The sequence below is a fragment of the Besnoitia besnoiti genome, chromosome IX (genome assembly GCF_002563875.1).
Source record: "Besnoitia besnoiti strain Bb-Ger1 chromosome IX, whole genome shotgun sequence".
In the NCBI taxonomy this organism is placed as follows: domain Eukaryota; phylum Apicomplexa; class Conoidasida; order Eucoccidiorida; family Sarcocystidae; genus Besnoitia; species Besnoitia besnoiti.
Window position 1 is genome coordinate 335,155 of NC_042364.1, and position 18,640 is coordinate 353,794.

The 18,640-nt window shown below is 55.8% G+C and overlaps 3 protein-coding genes across 3 annotated transcripts; 2 read left to right on the forward strand and 1 right to left on the reverse strand.

Moving 5' to 3' along the window:
• Positions 1–1,077: 1,077 nt before the first annotated feature.
• BESB_012170 (uncharacterized protein) lies at positions 1,078–2,968 on the forward strand (the record flags this gene model as incomplete). The annotated part of the gene is made up of 8 exons (XM_029359947.1): positions 1,078–1,384; positions 1,504–1,595; positions 1,695–1,816; positions 1,927–2,078; positions 2,178–2,276; positions 2,374–2,520; positions 2,646–2,777; positions 2,871–2,968. 8 exons carry the CDS (start codon positions 1,078–1,080, stop codon positions 2,966–2,968), a joined length of 1,149 nt encoding a protein of 382 aa, XP_029216614.1.
• Positions 2,969–3,334: 366 nt separating this feature from the next.
• BESB_012180 (c3orf15 protein) lies at positions 3,335–5,860 on the reverse strand (the record flags this gene model as incomplete). The annotated part of the gene is made up of 6 exons (XM_029359948.1): positions 3,335–3,583; positions 3,673–3,924; positions 4,191–4,439; positions 4,580–4,792; positions 5,120–5,359; positions 5,723–5,860. The coding sequence occupies 6 exons, from the start codon at positions 5,858–5,860 to the stop codon at positions 3,335–3,337; spliced, it is 1,341 nt and encodes a 446-aa protein (XP_029216615.1).
• A 3,662-nt stretch (positions 5,861–9,522) lies between these two features.
• Positions 9,523–16,667, forward strand: BESB_012190 (POPLD (NUC188) domain-containing protein; the record flags this gene model as incomplete). Its single annotated transcript, XM_029359949.1, has 6 exons — positions 9,523–10,104; positions 10,727–14,312; positions 14,516–15,304; positions 15,525–15,659; positions 16,032–16,127; positions 16,639–16,667. 6 exons carry the CDS (start codon positions 9,523–9,525, stop codon positions 16,665–16,667), a joined length of 5,217 nt encoding a protein of 1,738 aa, XP_029216616.1.
• Between the last annotated feature and the right edge of the window lie 1,973 nt (positions 16,668–18,640).

The window sequence follows — 18,640 nt, forward strand, 5'->3', positions numbered from 1 at the left end:
AGCAACTTACTCTAGCCAGCCGCTTTATTTGATCAGGGTTTTGATGCCGAATTTAGTAGCTATACCAGAACTGCACAAGTTGAAAACCTTGAGTATTAACTGAAATCGTAGAGATATATGATTGCAATATTCGTGGGTACGCGATGGCTGGCATGAGATAACGGCCACATGTTTGCAAAATAATCGCCCTCTGGCACTGCAGCCACAGTCCCATAAGGATGGAAGGGAGCCATAAGCTCAGCATGCGGTGACGCACGATAACTCCCAGGTGGCGTCAAGTACAAGATAACTGGCGACGGGGAGATATGAAAAGCACACACTTTGCATGGTAGTTTGGCTAGGGGCATTGGATGAATTTTCTCGATAGGAGGTGATCATATTCTGTCTCGGTGCGGGGCGGCATGGAAAGCTGCCGCATAGGTTACCTCACCGGGAGTAGATATATCCGCCCGTGTTTCTCAGGTTAGCTGATGAGCCGGACTCAATTTTCCAGTCGCAATCTCATCCGTCTGCCCCCACTTCACCACTGGTCACATGCAGCTCCGAGTAGCTGCTTGTGTTTTCGCGGCGACTCGTCTGGGGCGCTTTGCTTGTTTGCGAGCGTTCAGCTTCTCACGGAATAAGAGTTACGCGGCCGCCGACCAGGTTGCAGTAGCTACTCTATGGGGGCCCACCGCCTTTTGGCCCTTAGGACTCTTCAGTTTCGGTCAAGGGTGAGGTGACCAAGAAGCAGACACGGCGCTCGCGGGAACGAAGTGTCAGTGCGGAGCGTAAAGAACACCAGCTGAGTGGGTTCGGCCGCTTTCACCTGACAACGCGCACAGTTCGGGCGCAAGATTTTTGACTTCCGGCCGTTCCCTGGTGCTGCTGCGGAATGCTCCTGGGCTCATGAGTGAGAAAAATCTTGCGTGCATATAGCCGCAAAAAGGCGTACTTGTAGAAACAACTACTCGTACGTAAACTCTTGTGTATCTCCCAGGCAAAGCGAGAACGGTTACCGCCGAGCCTCGTAAAGACTTCCAGAGGGCATAGCTATACGGAACAGTAACGAGAGTGATTTCCTTCGTCTTCGCAACGATGGAGGAGGCGAATAACTCTTCGGCGGTTGCCTGGGGCCAACAACTGGAGGAGCTCCTTGTCCGGGAGGCAGGGCATCACAAAATCAGGGGCGGTGTGAGAACCCTGTACGAAGCAGGGGGCAAAGGGCAGCTATTAGCAATGACTGAAAAACTGCTTTCTCCTGCAACGAAGACCGTGGCGATCCTTGTAGGCTCTGCAAACTGTACCATCATGTGGCCCCCCACAGACACTGACGGTCCTGGTGGCGCATTTGCCGTGGCGCGAACACTTCAGCTGCTCAGCAAGAAGATTATCATCGTAACGGGTAAGCGGAATGTTCCTTGCAGTCGGCTGTCCAGTCCTGTCTGTGCCTGTATCCTGTTCCTCGCGGATCTGGTGACACACCAGTTATAACCTGTATCTGCGCTGGATCTGTGTTGATAGACGAACTGAACAACAAGCAGGTGTTTGAGGCCCTCAAGAAGGCGGGGCTTGTGATGATGGAGACTGACGTCGTGACCGAATCCGACATGCAGGTAATGACCAGATTCACGGTAACTACCTGCAAGGACGATGCTGGAAGGGGCGAAGCGCATCCTTAGTCGAAATTGTTGGAGGCTTTGCTTATTCTTCAGGAGGTTCCGACCGAGACTGCCGTGTACATCAAGTTCCCCTGCCAGCGTAACTGGTCCCAAACAGACGACATCCGGCTCCAGAAAGTGTACGATGCAGTGGACTTTATTCTCAACCTCGGAAGGTCAGTGAAATGCCGGTGACTTTTCGTCAGTACAAAAGGAGGATTACGCAGTGCTTCGTTACCAATGTTGGTTTATCCGAGGTGACTATCTTGTGTTTGCAATTTCGCAGACCAGGACCCGGACAAGAAGGCGAAACCCGGGCGCACGACAGGGCGAATATGACATCGTTTGACTCGCCGTTCAAATTTTTCTTTACTCGCCCGGAAAGATTTGCTCTGCGACCTGATCACCACCCCCCTACTGCAGTCATCGGCGAGCTGGGTGAGGGCCGAGTGAACATGGTTGGATCATGACCTCACCAACTCGAAGTGTAGAGCCCACCGGGACCCTCGTGGTGGCTTTTTTCATTGTATGTTTCAGGAAACGAGCTGGGAATGGGACCGCTTGTCGCATGTGTCAAAGAAAACGTTGAGCACGGAGAAGATATTGCGTGCGCTGTCTCCGCCGACTGCATTCTCGGTAAGTAGTTCCCACAGAGCGGCGACGCCCTGGAGGCTTTACGACAGTGCCGGAACAGAGGTTATTCTTGCAACTTCGTGTTTGTCTCTCTGTGCAGTGGCTACCACAGCAAACTGGGGAGCATGGGGCTTATCCACCATGCTGGCTCTCATGTCGACTGCTTCGGGAGAGAGTTTACTGACTGAAGACTTGCTTCCGGATGTAATGTCACAGAGGGTGATCCTGAAGACGCTGGTCGAAGAAGGTGAGTACAGTAACCGGCGGCAGGGTAGCGCGGCATGCACTGCTACTTACGAATTTTCAATAGAGGACTTCAGTGGTTGAGCATGGAGGAATGCGCCCAATCTGTCTACCCTGCTTAATTGGCAGGCGCCCGCTGCGGCTTAACGTGGACACGGGACGAGATAGTGGACAAGTTTGAGGCGGAAGAGAACTGGAAGTTCATTCACGACCTTCGGCAGTTGGCAATGTCAATTCGGCGCTCGTTCCAAGGCGCGATAAGTAAGTATATTTGCGCAGCTGTCTGGTTCCCCCGTAGCTTGTTTTCACAGTGCTATATGGTGTTCTGACATGTGTGGTGGGCGCCCACTGCAGCACCGCCGTCACACGGCAAAGGCCAGGCAGTGACCTCGCCGAACCTTTTGGAGTCAACATTGTCTCAAAATGTTAGAGACCCGCGGGCGGGTGCGTGAGGCACTTTTGCGACGGCGCAAGACGGAGATTCCACCGGAGCCGACGAAGCGAGGAAGTTCACCACTCGGTGAAATAGGCAATGCGCGACAATTGCTTCAGCTCTTCGGACAGCCCCATTCCTTTTCCATCATCATTCCTTTTATCGACAACTTAAAAAACACGTCAGTTCGTGACATGCTCCCGTCACCCCTTGTGGGGGGGTGCGGGTACAAGCACACCTAATGCCATGTGAGGCAGCTCCACAACGGAAGAGGCACCATCGACTGATTCAGACGGCAGCGTGCTGCTAAGCTGCCTGCAGAATCTGGGACCGGTTTCTACTCTTTTTCCGTGATGGGGACTCATTCGAGCGATAAAAACCTGCTCTATTGGAAAAGAGGGCCGAATTCTGTCCCCAGTGGTTGAAAACTTTCTCCCACAGCATAGCGGGCCGCAATGCTGTATTTCTCTTCTTCAACTCGTAACTGCCTCTGTAGCTGCTGCTTCTTGACATGCGGCAGAAGAAAACTCGTTACGAGCTCGCGAACTACAGTATTGGGGTTGGAATATCTTTCCTCAAGCTCGTCGACCACGTGCGAAAGCTGCTCGATGCGCAGCTTCGCTTCGATCACGGCCTGAGCAGTGCACAGCAGAGAGAACTTCCAGCGGTTTATGGCATAGACACAGGGCTCATGCTTTTAGGCTAATGCAGCACACGTCGTACCTGTTGCTTTGCCGCTTTTTCAACGGAGGCTGTGAGTATCCCCTCGACGTAGGAGTCGACGGTCTGGTGATGCAGGCTCATGACGCGCCTGAATGTTTCATCCTCTCGCGCGCGTAGTAGTTCCTCAGCTTGTCGTGTGCCGGACTCTTGGGCCTCTCGCAGGCGTCTGTCTCTCTCTGCCAAATTAACCATCACAGCAATCCTCCTTTCTTCTTCCACTTTCCTGAGCTCCTTTGCCAGTTCATCCAACGTCTGTGAGCGTACACACAACGGATCGTCAGTAATGATATCCTACAGCAGGCACACCGCTCCCTCTCATGTGTGGCGAATGGATCGCCAGCGAATCTCTCTCATCGCACAGTTGATCAAGCGTTGGCACCAAATAAGCAAACCCCCGCCACTCTGCTCGCTCGTTTCGAGTAATGCCCGCTACTGTAGCATGACCCTGGCAGAACCAGAGAGTTTAGGGTAGTGGCCTTGATGGCGCTTGCTACACGATAAAAATGTCATCAACTAACCTCCGAGATAGCCTGTCCTTGAATAGACGCGACCAGAACATCGACTGCTTCGTCGGTGATTTCGCGGATAGCGTAAGAGCGTTGGTCTTCCGCTGGGATGTCGTGCAGTTGCTCAGCGGCGCGGAGGAAGCTTATCAGGTCGAGTCTCATGTGCTTCCCTGCAAACATTCTCTGCTGACGAGTTTGCCCCCGTAGAACTCGCTGCAGCAAAACTCCAGCTACTTGGACGGCCTCGTCGTCTGGCAAAACCTAAAAACGAAGTACCAAAAAATGTCTCAGAAAGTCTCTCTTCAGTCCGAATTTCTCTCTGGGTTGTGGCCCGGATCTCCCCCCCCTCACTGCTGCTGTGGGCCTCTGCACGCAATCTCAACAATCGTGGTGGAACTGACCTCCTCAACTCGAGGCGTTTCAGGTCGCTCTCGTATGTTCCGCATGTGGTACTTTTTCAAAGAGACGCTGGCCTCAGCTCCAGTCCTTGACTGAGAACCGCCAGAGAGAAAAATGGCGCTAGCGACTTCGAGGCCTGGAGTGCTGCCGCGATCTCTCTCTGCCTGCTCCCTTGCGGCTTTTTGCCTGAGGCGTGTCGCCGTGTCCTCTAGGGCCTGCAAGACAGAGATTCAGTCACTCTGGCCGTATGGACGTGTAATGTCTGAGCTGCGGACAGAGGCCGAGAAAAGGGAATATGCCCACGACACACAGACCTGTTTTAGCCTAGCTTCAACGCGCATTGAGGCAGCGGTCTTCTGTCCGTTGTTGAATAGCGCTGCCTTGCTGCTTTGTCCTACTGTTTTTTCAATCTCTGAAAGGGCCAAGAAATCCTGAGGAAAGCAGCGGTGTCCAGCGCACCGACAGGGGGAGCGGCTTCGGAAGTGCACGCGTCATATCCTGGCTCTGACCAAGACACGACAGTGCTCTGCCACGTGACTAACCTGCAACGCTGGGACTTCGATACCCAGTGACGCATACGGGTCACTTGGAATGTATCCCTTGTTTGACCGAGGAGCAAAAGCATCCGATTCTCTGTTAGCACTGCAAGTAATTGCTTTCCATCGTTTCGGACTTATCAAACTTTCCACGGCAATACGCTGCTGCCACATACGCCTGAGCGTTTTGATCCTCTTTCGGTCTGTCTTCAACGCCTGAGATAATTCCTCTTGTGAGAGTCGCGACTTCATTCTAATCAGAGCATCGTTCTCCTTCTTGCGAAATAATTCTCTCCTTTGTTCCACAGCAGCTCTGAAGAGCTCTAGTCTGCGGTCCTGAGACGATCGACACGACAACTTCATGCACTGCAGGCAGTCTGCCTTAAGTATTCAAACCGAAGCTCATTGCGAGGGATCGTATGCATCCGCCCCCTTCCGGAAACTTCTTTGTTTTGGGCCAAGTGAAGCAAAGCGTACTTTTCCAGCGTGTCCCGTTTCTTTTCGGATTTCCGAATCTATTCCATATCCTCCGCGCGGAAGATATGACTGCTTCGTTATTTGTAACGCCAGCTACTTTGGCAGAGTCGCAGCGGCGACACTTCAGCTTACGTGCAACTGCTTGATGTAGTTCTCCCGGTCTGCCCACTCCCTAAATTCTTGTTCTTTCATTAGAGAGGCTCTTTGTTGAAGGGAATTCTCATCGGTAACAGGAGGGAGAAGACTCTCAAATTTGCGTTTCTGTCTCATCCTTTTTATAATAGATATTTCCAGCTGCGTCGCCGGTAAGCCTCGTGCCCAACAGAAATGTGCAATGGTCAGCTCTTCAGGTGTTTCTCCTTCTGGAACGATAAATGCAGGCGAGAAAGGAACCGTTTGAGCTTCTCGTTCAGCATAGATTGATTGCACCCCGATGCTCGATCTTCCCGCGCCTTTCTGGGACGAATCATCATCTCCAGATCTATTTGAAGTAGCATCTTCGAGGGCAAAAACAGCATACACCAGACACGTCGTTTTTTGGAGATGCTTCTGCCTTCAGAACATGGTGATACATTCGGGATCCAGAAAAGACGCAACTGTCGATCGACAGAGATACAGAGGACTTTTTGCATATCATCACACGGAATGAAGGTAGTCAGCGGTCTGTAACTCCCTACTTTTTATGTCTTCTCCTGAAGCGACTTGGAGTTCTGCAGGCTGGTCGGCTCGTGCCGGACTCCCTGTTGGGTCATTTTCACCTTCGGCCGAAAGGGAGGTGGTGCCACCTCCCAGCGCGCCATAGTGGAAGTACTTATACCTCTCGCTTCCCCATACTTGCTCACGGGTTTCATAATTTTCACACCCTCGGCACGTGTGAGACGGCACTCTAGGTAACCCAAGCCTGTCTATCCGATGGAGGCATCTCTCCTGTAGGGAGTCAAGCAAGGGCACTTGCTGGTCCGCTATCGCTGACAGACATGGTGCCGCAGTTCTTCCAATGGGCTGAGAATGGTCCGCAGGGACTGACAGAGTAAACACGGGGTCGAACTGAGAATCCAAAGGACGCTGTTCTTTGCACTGTATAGAAGGCTTCGCCATGTTTACAGGTTTCTATTGCAAGACGTTTCCAGGTTGAATCCTGGCTTGTGACCCAGTGCATGAGCACAACATTTCACTTTCTCTAAGCCCTTTACAACCGGTCAGGTCTCCTCAGTACTGGCCCAAGCACCCATTCCAGCAGTACCGCCTGTGTGGGTATCACGACAGCAAAAACAAGACCAGACGCTTCGTTGCTTCGACGTATCCAGTCACTAAGAGCATGGCTGTAATAAACTTCACGACATTCGAACGACCCCCGAGGCGTCCCTGTGTGGCCTCAGAGTAAGTCCCTTCCTGCGGCTCTGACGTGGCGGCGGAATACACGCCCTCCAGGCCGACCGAAACATGGTCAGCTGCAATAATGTGCAGATATCTCCGATTGTGGCCGCAGGCTCCTTCTCCTGTGTTTACTGGTGAGCTTTCAACCTGCGCCTCTAGTATGTCGTCAAGACTCATGTCTAGCATGTGCCCCACAAAGCGCATGCAGCCACACAAGCTAACCGTACGGCAACATCTCCGCAGTGGTGTACCATGTGGAACTCGTGGCCCCGAGGAAATCGTGCATGGCCAGCCTTCGTCACGCTTTTTACGCCTTTCGTCAGAGTTCTGCCATACATACAACGCAGCGAGACCCCCCTCACAACCTACGCCACCATAGTCCTTATACCCCTGCCAGTAATTTTAGAGATTTCGGGATTAATAAATCCCATTCGACAGTTTATGCTTCCTGTTTTGTTACACACTACCTTGTATTGCGTTGCCCTAGAACGCCATGTTCCGTGGCTTTGTCACGAAGGAGCGGGGTGGCACCATCCACGGCCCTTCACGCAGTTTCCATGAGACTCCCACGGATGTAATCCTCGGCCCAGGGGCCTGCGAAAATACTTGACATGCGCTCCGGTTTCCCCCTCCCTTTTTCTCCGTGAGTGTCTCATGTTCTTTTGTGGACAACCACGACCGTTCATCGTTCCTCTAGACAAGGGCGCTTTGCCAACAACATGGCAAGCAGACCAGCAGCTCTACCAGTCCCGAAGCTTCCCAGCAACGCGCGGGCTGCTGTCCGAGCAAACCACGTTCGGCTGGTCGACAGAGAGACAGTTTCTGCCATATTTGCAAGGCATGGCGGCGAGGGTGATGTACTTCCTTCCGGCGACACACACCAACACTTAAACGATTGCCGAGATATGCTTTGACTATTGTACAAGACCACTCTACGCTGCATCGTATTTTTATTTGCTATGTTTAGCTCTATAGAAAGACATTATTTTAGATAGGCTGATACAGAGTGCTCGCATTCGGAACATGCACTTCCGCTCGTTTCAGGTGCCAGCCAAAAAACATTTGGTGCATCGAGAAAGAATGAGGTTTCTCATCCATGGTATGTCTGTTTGCAGCGTTATAGCATTCCGCACTAGTATCAGTAAGGTTTTTCGCTGCCGGCTCATTTCACAGAAGACAAGAGTACACCCCTCCTTGGCGGTGTCCAGGAAGCTAACGCAGCCTCGTGGGGGACAGTGATTCTGGTGGCACCTGTCAGTGGCAAGAGCCAAACCGCGTGGAAGGTGCAGTTAGTATTGTACAAGAAAATGCGTTTCGTTCTGCTCGCCTGCAGGGTGGGCGTGGAGTGGCTGCAGATTTGACTACAGGTGCACGCTTTGGACGCGGGTGATCCTGCGAGCGCGACGAACAAACAGAGATGTGGACACAAGAAGCAGAGTGCGCCATCGGAGTCGATATACACACAAAGCTTGCCCGCGACCTCCGACGGGCTGCACACTCTGATAATAGCAAAATGCAAACAAGCAGGCGGAGCATTAGAAGGTACAACAAGTGCAGTATGCCTCAACATGTAGTGTGCTGAGGACCCGGAAACAGGGGATACCGCCCGCAAACCACTTTTGCTCGTTTCCGGCTGTCGTTCACGGCTTCATGCGCCGCGGATCGAGCTCTGCTGCTAACAGTGGCATGCGCACTAACTTGCGCTGCCTGGCTGAACGCCCCGTAGGGATGCATTTCCGTCTACACGCTGATATTATTTCCGCAGGTGCCCAATCGGATCGACAACAACAACCAAGTGACCCGGGAGGCCTCGAAAAACTCAGTTCACATGCATGCCACACATCGTAACAGTGGTCGTATTCCGAGACATGAAGATAGCGGTGGCAAAAGCAAACAGAAAAACAGCGGGTGTACTTCCGGACTACTCACAAAGAGTTATGCCAAAACTAATGGCTCGTGCCTCTGTAGGTGACAAAGGAATCAAACTTCGACTGCAACGACCACCAGCTCAAATGCATGCATGCACGCACGCTCGATAAACGCGTCACGGCAATCGCATAGTTCGATGCCATACAGCACCACGCGCTGAGGCTCTCAGAGGGAATGCGAATTTTTCCAGACTAGAGTCTCATTGAGAGGGAAGACCACCGCGTATTTTCCTCTTTTCGACCGTGTTTCCTTTCTCATTGATGAAGTCAGGCGGCATGTCCCACAGCAGGGCGGGGCCCGTCGCGATTGCAGAATCGCACACGCAAGTCGCCGTATCCGACAAATCTACTATGTTATGTTCAGGACAGACTAATACTTATTGAATTGCCTCTACCCTACTTAGCCTCGCTGTGTAAGGGGGCCTTCCTCGGCTGTGGCGTGCCCCTGCAAGAAAGCATCCGCAACGCGGGCAGACGGCATTCCGCGACCCACGGCGGCCGATGGCATCTCCAGGAGATGAACGTGGGGCCGCCTCACGCCTTCTGACGACACCTCGTGCCCCAGAGCCTCGGCGACAGTCTGGTCACGAGGCTCCTGTCGCCAGACTATACACTAAACAGGACTCGATGCCTCGATCCTATGAGCCATGCGTATCCTTTCCTCCACTGACGCCTCTGCCTGCGCTGCCAACGGAAGAGCGCGCGGGAGCTGGAGCGGCGGGGTCGGCAGGACTCGCTGCGCTGCAGGAGGCTCTTAGGTCTGCGTCCTCTGCGACGCCAGCAGAGTCGGGGGGCGTGCAGCTCCCCGCGTTGCCACAGTTGCTGTCGATTCCTGCTCTGGTGCGAGCGAGGGAAGCTGAGGTTCGCGCGCTTCTGACGGGACTGCGGCACATTCCACACCATCTGCACGCGAAACAGCGGCAGCAGCGCGAGCAAACCCAGCAGCTTCGACGACAGATACAGCAGGAACAACTGCCTCGCAAGCAGCGCCGCCAACAAGACGATGGCCAGGCCGAAGCTGCGGACGAAGGAGGCCCCCGAGAAGGCTCTGGAGGCGCCGCTCGCGCTGAACATCATGGCGTCGCGAAGCGGGCCTTCCAACGGCTCCACGTGGAGCTGCGGCGGAGGTGCATGTCATACAATCCGTACAGAGTTCCGACACGCTGCAGAAGACCCGTACTCGAAGAAATGGCGAAGGCACCTCCGAAGGTAAGGCGTTTCAGTTGCTCTCCACATTCCATTAGCTCGAGTGCATGCTGGGCGAGCGTGGGGAGCTCCTCTGTGTGCCGGAAGTATAACTCCACGCGGTTTGCGAGCTTCGTGGCGGCGAGAGCCTTTTTCCAGTCGTGTGCGCGGAGAGTGGCTGCGATTTCCTCGCTGCGCGACGGTTGCAGTTCGACTTGAGACAGTTGATGGACGCAAGCGACGCACATTCTATTCCTCCGCACTGAACCTTACCGCCTCACCGGTTAGAACGGTGCAGACCTTGACTTAGTCGTCTAAGAGGAATTTTTGGCGCAAAGAATGGTGCGCTGGCTCCAGAAACCTACATGCGTGTCTCCTAGTCTCCAGCGGTTCCTCGCGAGCTAGGCATACAGTGCGGTGAGCCATTTGTTTTCTGTATATCCGGGTCCCCACATGTATCCGATCCCAGGTGAAGGCCTTTGTGTTTCCACAACGTGCATCTGATCGCCGTGGCGTGCAACTCATACAGGTCTGCTAGGGTCCTCAGGGTTGTTTGAGAGTGAATTCATCTAGCGGGGAAGTCAGGACTGCAGCGCACTCACGCAGCTGCTGTCTGTTGACTGTGCCCTGTGTCTTCCTCGCACAGCCGAGTCGTAGGGTGCGCAAAGACAGACGGCGCCCTGCGGCGCTTACCGCCGTCTACACTCGGCGAGCGGCGTCTCCGCGGCGGTGGCTAGCAACCCATTTTTTCCACGCAAAACGGTTTCACATGGTCAGTCTGTGGGGGCATCGCCTGGCGTCTCACCCGACCCAGCGCTGCCAGCGAAAGCTGTATCGCTACTCAAAGAACAAAGTCCTGATCCACGACCGGTCTTACATGCAGCTCCTCGAGCTGCGTGGGACACAACGGGCGATCGCCGGGGTCCTCGCCTCGTGTGGGGCCGACGCCGCGACACTGCTGAGTAAGTTGTTTACATCGGGGGCCCAGCGCGGCCGGGTGTCATTATTCACGGCAGAGGAGTCACCAGATCCAGGCTGCCTCATCGGACCAGTTGAGTTTATGTGGAAGCCGGCTGAACGCCCTCTCCCCGCCGTTTCGCTATCCCAGGGAGAGGGGACAGTTGTCCAGGAGAAGGGCTGCGGTAGGCAGCCAGGGAGCCTTGATCACGCTGACAAGCAGAGGCCGCTGACCAGCAACGAAGTTCGCACCCTTTGGCTATGGGTTCACCCTTCGGCTTACGAAGCCGCGCAGACGGAGCTACGCAAAGCTTCCGCCGCAGCGCAAGCAGGGGTGAGTGCCCGCGCCTGCGGCGTGACTGGCGATCGGTTCAGTGAAGACGAGGTGGCGGTTCATATAGAGGCGATCGACGACGTCGCCTGGTTCGAGTTAACCGGTCCCCATGCTCTTGCGCTCCTGGCACTAACTCTCAAGACGCCATCAGGCCGCAGCTGCTTTAAGAGGTGCCGCCGTCACGCACAGAAGGTGCTCGATGATGTTGGCGAGTCGCCCCTGGGCGTTGAGCGTAAGAGTGGCTGCGAGTCGGGCATCGCCCGTCTGGAGTCAAGCTCAGCGTCAGCGGTATTCAATGACCAGGCTTTGCCAGAGGCAGATGAGTGCCCACTCGCTGTGCACCCGCAGGTGTGGTGGCGGCAGTTGGTTCACGAGACGCTGGCGAACGGGTGCTGTTCGTCGACTCCCCCTGGTGACGCCGTCCTTCCCCTCGATGTCTTCCTGCCTCCTCTCCTGGGGCCCTTCCCTCCGCGCTCGCGGCGCCTCCCAGGAGTCCCGGATCGCCACGCCCAGCAGGTGCAGCAGGGCAGGCGACGGCTCGACGAGGCCCAGCGCCACGCCATCTGGTGCGCAAGCAGGTGGCCTGCTTCCGGCCTGTTCGACAAGGAAACTCGCAGGCAGTCTACTTCTGCGTCCGCGGAGAGTCTCTGGAAACCTGGCCGCCGGAGTCGTAAGCGCCAAGATCTGAGGAGGCTGCTGATGAGGCTGAAGGAGAAGCAGGAGCTGCGCCAGGCCCTGACCCACAGCCGAAACGGAGGGGCTTCGAAGGAAGTTGGCCCCGTCACGGCAGTGAGTGGCGGCAAGGCACCGTCCAGTTCATCGGCGCTGGATGCGGCGCAGAGAGGCGCGACCAAACGAAGTTACGACAGCGAGTGGGAAGACCTCCCGGAGACGTTCGATGCTAGGGGAGAGGGGAAACGCCGCCGACAAGACGGAGAGAACCAAGCCAGTGAGAAGGGCTTCCGCAGAGGGGACCTCCCAGGGTTGGGACATTCTGGTCTCCGGGACGACGGGACGCAGCTGACGAACGATGCTGACTCGCCTGCCTTCCGCGAAGGAGACGAAGACCTTGGAGAAGTGGTAAACCTGAACGAGCTCCCCCACGAGCAGTCCCTGGTGCCATGCCCAACTGAGTCCTCCACGGCGTTTCAGTCGGCGAACCCCGACGTGGGGGCATCAGCAAACGCGTTGCGCTCGGTGGTGTCTCCTGTGACAGGCGTAGCAGAAGGCAGTGCCCGGTTCCACGAGACTGCAAGAAACGCCGCGTCTTTTGTTCCTTCTGGCGTATCGCCCGCGACGCAGGGATCCGAGGACGCAATGCAGAGCGGCCATGGCGCCGTCTCACGTAACGGCGACTGTCGATCCATTCCGTGCCTCGTCGTGTGGAGGGCCCCCTCGTCTGCGCCGCAGCGGTCGTTTGCGTCACCGTCTTCTGCAGGGCGGCGTGGAAAATCCCTAGAAGACAACTCCTCACTAGCTCCGTCTCGTGGGAATATGGACCATAACTCATTTTCCGGTCCCGCCGCAGCTGGGTTCTCCGGAATCGACTTGTTCCTTCCGGTCTGCAGCGGCGTGGCGCGGTTATTCGTGCTTCTCTGCCGCTACGGTGCACGGCCCATTGGATGCAGGGACAGACGAAAGCTGATGCTCGAGAGCGGCGTCGCCGACTTCCCTTTTGATTTCCCTGATACTCTGGCGGGAACGCAAGCGGCTGTCTGCTCTGCTTGGCAAGACGAGATGGGTCACCGCAGAAAACCCCCTGGCAAGCGCGTGAACTTCGCGGCCAACGCAACTCCGTGCCCGTTCCTTCCCCTCTGGAATCTGGCGCTGGACTCCAAACACTCCTCGTCCAGGGGTCCACCAGTTTCCGAGGACTCTCATCAGGATGGTTCCGCGGGTTGCGATGCAGAGAAAGCGATCGGAATGGATAAGGCCTTCTCGCCTAGTGTGGCTTCGCCGGCGCTGCCGGACTGGGCCTGCAGCGCTTTCTCAGCTCACGTGAGAAGAGAATATCCAAATGCCACGTCTGCCGCAACTTCGTTCCTCCCTGATTCTGTGCTTCCATGGCTCGTGGCGCCTGCTTGTCAGAAGTCAAGGAAGCGCGCGAGTGCGCCAGGCTTCCGCGCCAATGTTCCTGCGCTGCCTGCGCTGCCTCCGGTGCCGTCGCGCCTGCCTTTTCCAGAAGGCCTCCGCCCCATTCGAGTGCTCCGCGTGACCCAGTTCGACGTCCTCCGCGTTCTTGCGGCGCAGCGTCGCAGGCGCTCCGCCAAGGCCTCCGCGACCAGCTGCCAGCGCGCGCAGACGGCGCTACCGTCTCTGCCTGGCGAGGGAGCAGCGACGTCTGAGCAAGGATTCTGCAGTTCTTCACGGAGAACCTGTGGGGCTGAGCCGCTGTCTGCAGACGCGAGTCGTGTCGCGCCGCGTGCTGCCGTCCAGCAGTTCCTCGCAGAGATGGCCGGGCAGCTGGAAGCTGAGAGAGCCGCGGGCTTGTCTGAACGGCCCGCACTGCAGTCACGGCGAAGGCAACGTCGCGGCCGGAAAGCCAAACCCGGGGACGCAAACTCTGTTCACCATTGCGTGGACGAACGTGAAGGAGAGTCGGTGGCGTGCGAGACTGCTGCCGCAGAAAGAACTGCTGAGACGTCAGCCGACCCCGCTAGCAGCGCTCCCCTCGTCCAGCGGGGTGACCGGCTTTTTGTCGATGCGTCGCACGGGGTGGGATACGACTCGCCGTCGAGTAGATCGATTGAGACGCGCGAAGCGACCGAGACCGATGCGCCTCTGCCGGTGCAGGCGGATGACCCAGTCGGGAAGGCCTCCGCTTCGTCTGTGGGCGGCAGCTTCGTTCCTGTTCAAGTCGAGGCTCACTTACGCGGCGTGCCGAGGCGCCTTTGCCAACTGTACCTGATGAAGGAAGAAGACATCATCGGCTTCTTGAAACGTAGGTATTCCCTTTGTGGAAATTCATGCACTCGTGCGCCGTGTTTCCGGCTTGCAGAAAAGCCCGTTGCCTCTGTGCTACAGTGGTCGCCCCGACCTTTCCCTGCACCCGTTCCTGCTAGTGGATGTCCTCACAGGGGGCAACGGCCTTCAGCTTCGTCTCGACGTCCCGAACTCCTGTTGTTTGCCTTTTCCCGGGTGCAGATTATCCGGAAGTGTCGCCGGCGGCCGCGGGCCTGAAGCGATGCACGTCACCAGTCTCTCGCGCCGCATCGGCGCTGGCTCCTGAGCTCTCGTGGCTGGAGCTCACGGTAACTCCGCGCGACGGAGGATGCGAGCCTGGGGAGCATCCAGCTGACGTTCGAGGCCCGCAGGCCTCTGGACAAATCCCCCCGCGCCAGGGCCGGTCAAGGAATGTGACACGGAGAAAGGAGACCGGCGGCCGACAGCCTTACTCCTTGGAGGAGCCAATTCACAAGCCGTTTAAACGGAGTCAACTCGCAAAGAGACTTTCCATCTATGGCTTAGAAGCGGCTAAGCACAGTCCAGCAAGCGGCTTAGGAAGCACGTTGGCAGCAAGCGCCACGGACAAAAACCCGAAGGGAAGCTCTCGCGTCGACGCCGAAGCAGAGAAGCAGCGAGTGGCGATGCGCGCTGTATACGTTCCTCGAAGAGCGGCTGCGAACGCCACACAAAAACGAGAAGGACCCGCTGCGGCGAATCCCTCCAGTGTTGCCGCCACAAGACCCGGAAAGCCCGGCAGTGACCGGCAGGATGGAGCTCTGGGGCATTTGTTCCAGACAGTGGTCGCCGCACTCGAAACAAACGGCGGCCGAGTGAGAGAGCATCCGCGAGAAGCCAAGAAGCAAATCTTGAACGCGCGAAACGAACTCGCAGTGGGCGTTCCGTCGTCGCCGCCATCCAGTGAAGGGATCGATGTTGTACCGGAGATGATGTCTCGGCGACATCTCATTGGCTTCGTCACTACAGGGCGTAAGTCAAACGCCGGCACAGCATGAGCATTACACGAAGTAAATGCAGATCAGTTTTGGTCTCGACACACACACACACACACACAATATGGAGGCCTTCGGAGCTCTGGCACGGACATTCCCGTAGCGCACCAACGCCAGATGCTTATTACGTAAACCGACTGGTTTTTCTGCCGTTGGCTCACGAGGTGTTTGCCGTGTTCTGTGTCGTATGCCTCCAGAGCATTCGCTTTTCCGGGGCAAAGGCTTTGGGATCGGGTGCGTGTCGGCTGAGGCATTTTTGGAAGCGCTGCGACTCCACTTACGAGTTCTCTGTGTGGGCGACACGAAAAGCGAGACACGACAGCATATCTCGGGTAAGCGGTGTTCAGTTTAGCCGTTAACTGGTTCCCGTGCCAAAATGGGGCTTGACGCTGCTTCACCACCACCGCATCACGGATTTGCGACCTCAATTCGTCGTTCACCGAGGGGCCTTCGAGTGGCCGAAGCCTCGGGGTGATTTTCACATCCTAAAGGGCGGGAGGCGAATAGGAATTCGATCGTAAGCCACGGATTAGAAACGTGTAAGGTGGCAAGCAGGTTGGAGAGCGAGACGTGCTGCTATGCAGTGATGGTTACATTTTGTCGAGAAGATTCGCAGGCCTTTATGAATGAAGTACTCTGTTCTACGTGTAACAGGTGCCCTTCGCCGTATGTTTGATGCATGAACTGTTTATCTGCAACAGCAGGGCAAACCCTCCTCGTGCCGCGACAGGACTTCGACTGCCGAAGAGTGAAGCTATTGGTGTGGCTGCGCAATGTGCAGTCCAGGCGGTACCATCCAGGTGCGGAAAGAGCGACAGTCAGTAGCTAGGCTGAAGGAGCTGCAGTTGCATAGGACGCACTTTCCAGCATATGGCAAGACACTGCGAGCCTAGCGATAGCATCTGACGCGTATGAGCTCAGCAGAGCATTGCCACACGCACGGGGTCTCTGGGAAGTTTTGCCGCTGCTGACGACGGACGAAGTCGAGCTATATATTGCAGTACTAAAGAGGCTAATCAGGTTGATCACCACCTGGCGGCCTTGCTGAATCTTGGTCGCCGTCGGAGCCTCAAAAATTTCCTAACATGAAGCGTTGCTGCACCTCTCTTTCTGTCCAGTTGTGCTGATGACTGGTGGTAGTTAGCTCTTTTTTGTGAGTCACCTCGCAAGCCTCTTTGCAAGGAAATCTTTGGGACTCGGTGCTGGATACGCACTCACCGCATGCAAGAAGGGATGCAGATACTCGACACAAGGTTCTGACCAGAGGACTCCCAAGGTGAAAGGTGCTCTGCGTCTCTTTTTTGCTTGCAGCTTGGATTTCGCTTATAGTGCAGGATTAATTGTACGTTGTATCGTTGGTGTTTCCGAGGAAACCGACACACAGATGCACGCAGGTCTGCCGCCACAACCCAACTTCCGTCGTTGGCGTGCATGAGGAATCCCGCGCTGCACTTGCAGCTTCAAGCGTCGAAGCCGCACCCTATCGTGTGTATTAATGTTGAATCGTCGAAATCGACCGCATCTTGAGGAGTCATTCCGAGATGTTTGGGGGCTGAGCGTCTGTGCCTGTGGCCTTGCTGGGCGCCTCATGACTGGCGGACGCCTTTCACATCCGACACGGCGACGCGGACTGTTCCCATTGAGATCGGTCATGCTCCAGTTGCCAGGCACTTCTCTAGAGCAACCAGGCGTCGCCGAATGAATCCCCCTAACGCAAAGCAACTTCCTGTCTAGTCAAACATCACAATTTCTTCAATAATGTCTACAGTGGCGTTGCTAGTTTCGTGGATGGAGTGCGCACCCAACAGTGCACAGCTACAGAGTTCACGTGGGCGGAACGCTTCGCTCTCTATTTGAACTACAAGAGCCACCGGTGGGGTTTCTGAATCCTGCTCCATTCGACTGACTTCAGCGTGATTCCAGCATGTGGCTCTACCTAGAGTATCCGACTTGAGCACCCGAACCGCAGAGGCGGAGCAGATGAAGCTGACTGAGTCATTGCCTTCTGGCTGCTGTCTGCGCTGACACACGTATGGTGACACGTGATAATGAGGAAGTTGCATTTCCAAAACAAATCTGCAACCGACCCGACCCAAAGATCAGCGATGGAAAGCCGTTACTGCGGGATGCTCGCAGGTTCGTTCAACCGCAATGATTTTCTGTGGGGGCGGGCCAGCCGGCACAGCTGGCTGGCGAAGGTTGCAATGAAACGATAAATCACGCCAGTACGAAGTCAAAACTCCCTTACCATCACATTTACCGACACTCAAGTTCACAGCAGGGTAAGTGCAGCTTTTTAGGATTTCGGGTTAGACACACACGGACCCGGCCGCTACAGAAAAGTCGTTGCAGCGCAATATCACCATATGGCGTTGCTAATGCTAAACTAATTATTCATTCCACTACGGCACGTGTCCACTCTGTTTTCGACGTGGATCATAGACTCCGGGCCGTTCTCTACCTATCCGACAGGGCGTGTGTCGCTTTCCATGCTACCAGAAGGGCAGCCGCTGCTGTCAACAGCTTTAAGCGAGTTGGCATGCCGAGTTGTTTCTCGTGAAGGCGATGTTTTCCAACGGCACTGCGGAGCCTCGCGCTGGCTTCGCGTGCTTCCGCCTGCGTAGGCTGAGCACTTGCATACACTTGTAGTTTTCCGTTACCGAAAGAGAGAAACAGACCAGGGGGAACTGTAGTCGTCGTTGTCGAAGTCGCCATATGCGTGTTAGGAGGGGAATGCGTTTCCGCGGCAAACGGGATCTCAGGCTGCGGCATACCCACTGGATTGCCTGTCGGGTAGGGAGGAGAGGGCAAAACTTCTGGCACGAAGCCGACAGGGGGCGGCGTGGCCGCCGGGTACGGGATCGTCGGCTGTGGCATTTTCGATTCACCTGTCGGATAAGGAGGTGACACCACTTCAGGACGGAAACCAGGGGCAGGTGGCGTTGGATACGGGGGAGCCATGCCTGAAAATGGGAAAGCTCCTGCTGGGTACGGGGGAGTCGGATGAGGCCCGGGGAAAAACCCGGCTGCCGTGTTAGTGAACGGCGACTGAAAAGGGCCCACCTGGCTAGCGGCTGCGCAAACCATGCAGCCGACCACAAAGGCAGTGGACACGACAGCTGATATGATAGACATCTCGCTGCGCTTCGCCGTACGTAGCCTGAAACTGACACAATACCTGCCTGACCCCTATTACCTCAGGCCCCTTGAGAAGATGCCACATGGGGCAGTAACTGAGCGCGCAAATTAACCACTTGATGTGTACAGTAGTATTCTGCGCATTGCTAACTGTGACAAGCATAGCTATGACAAG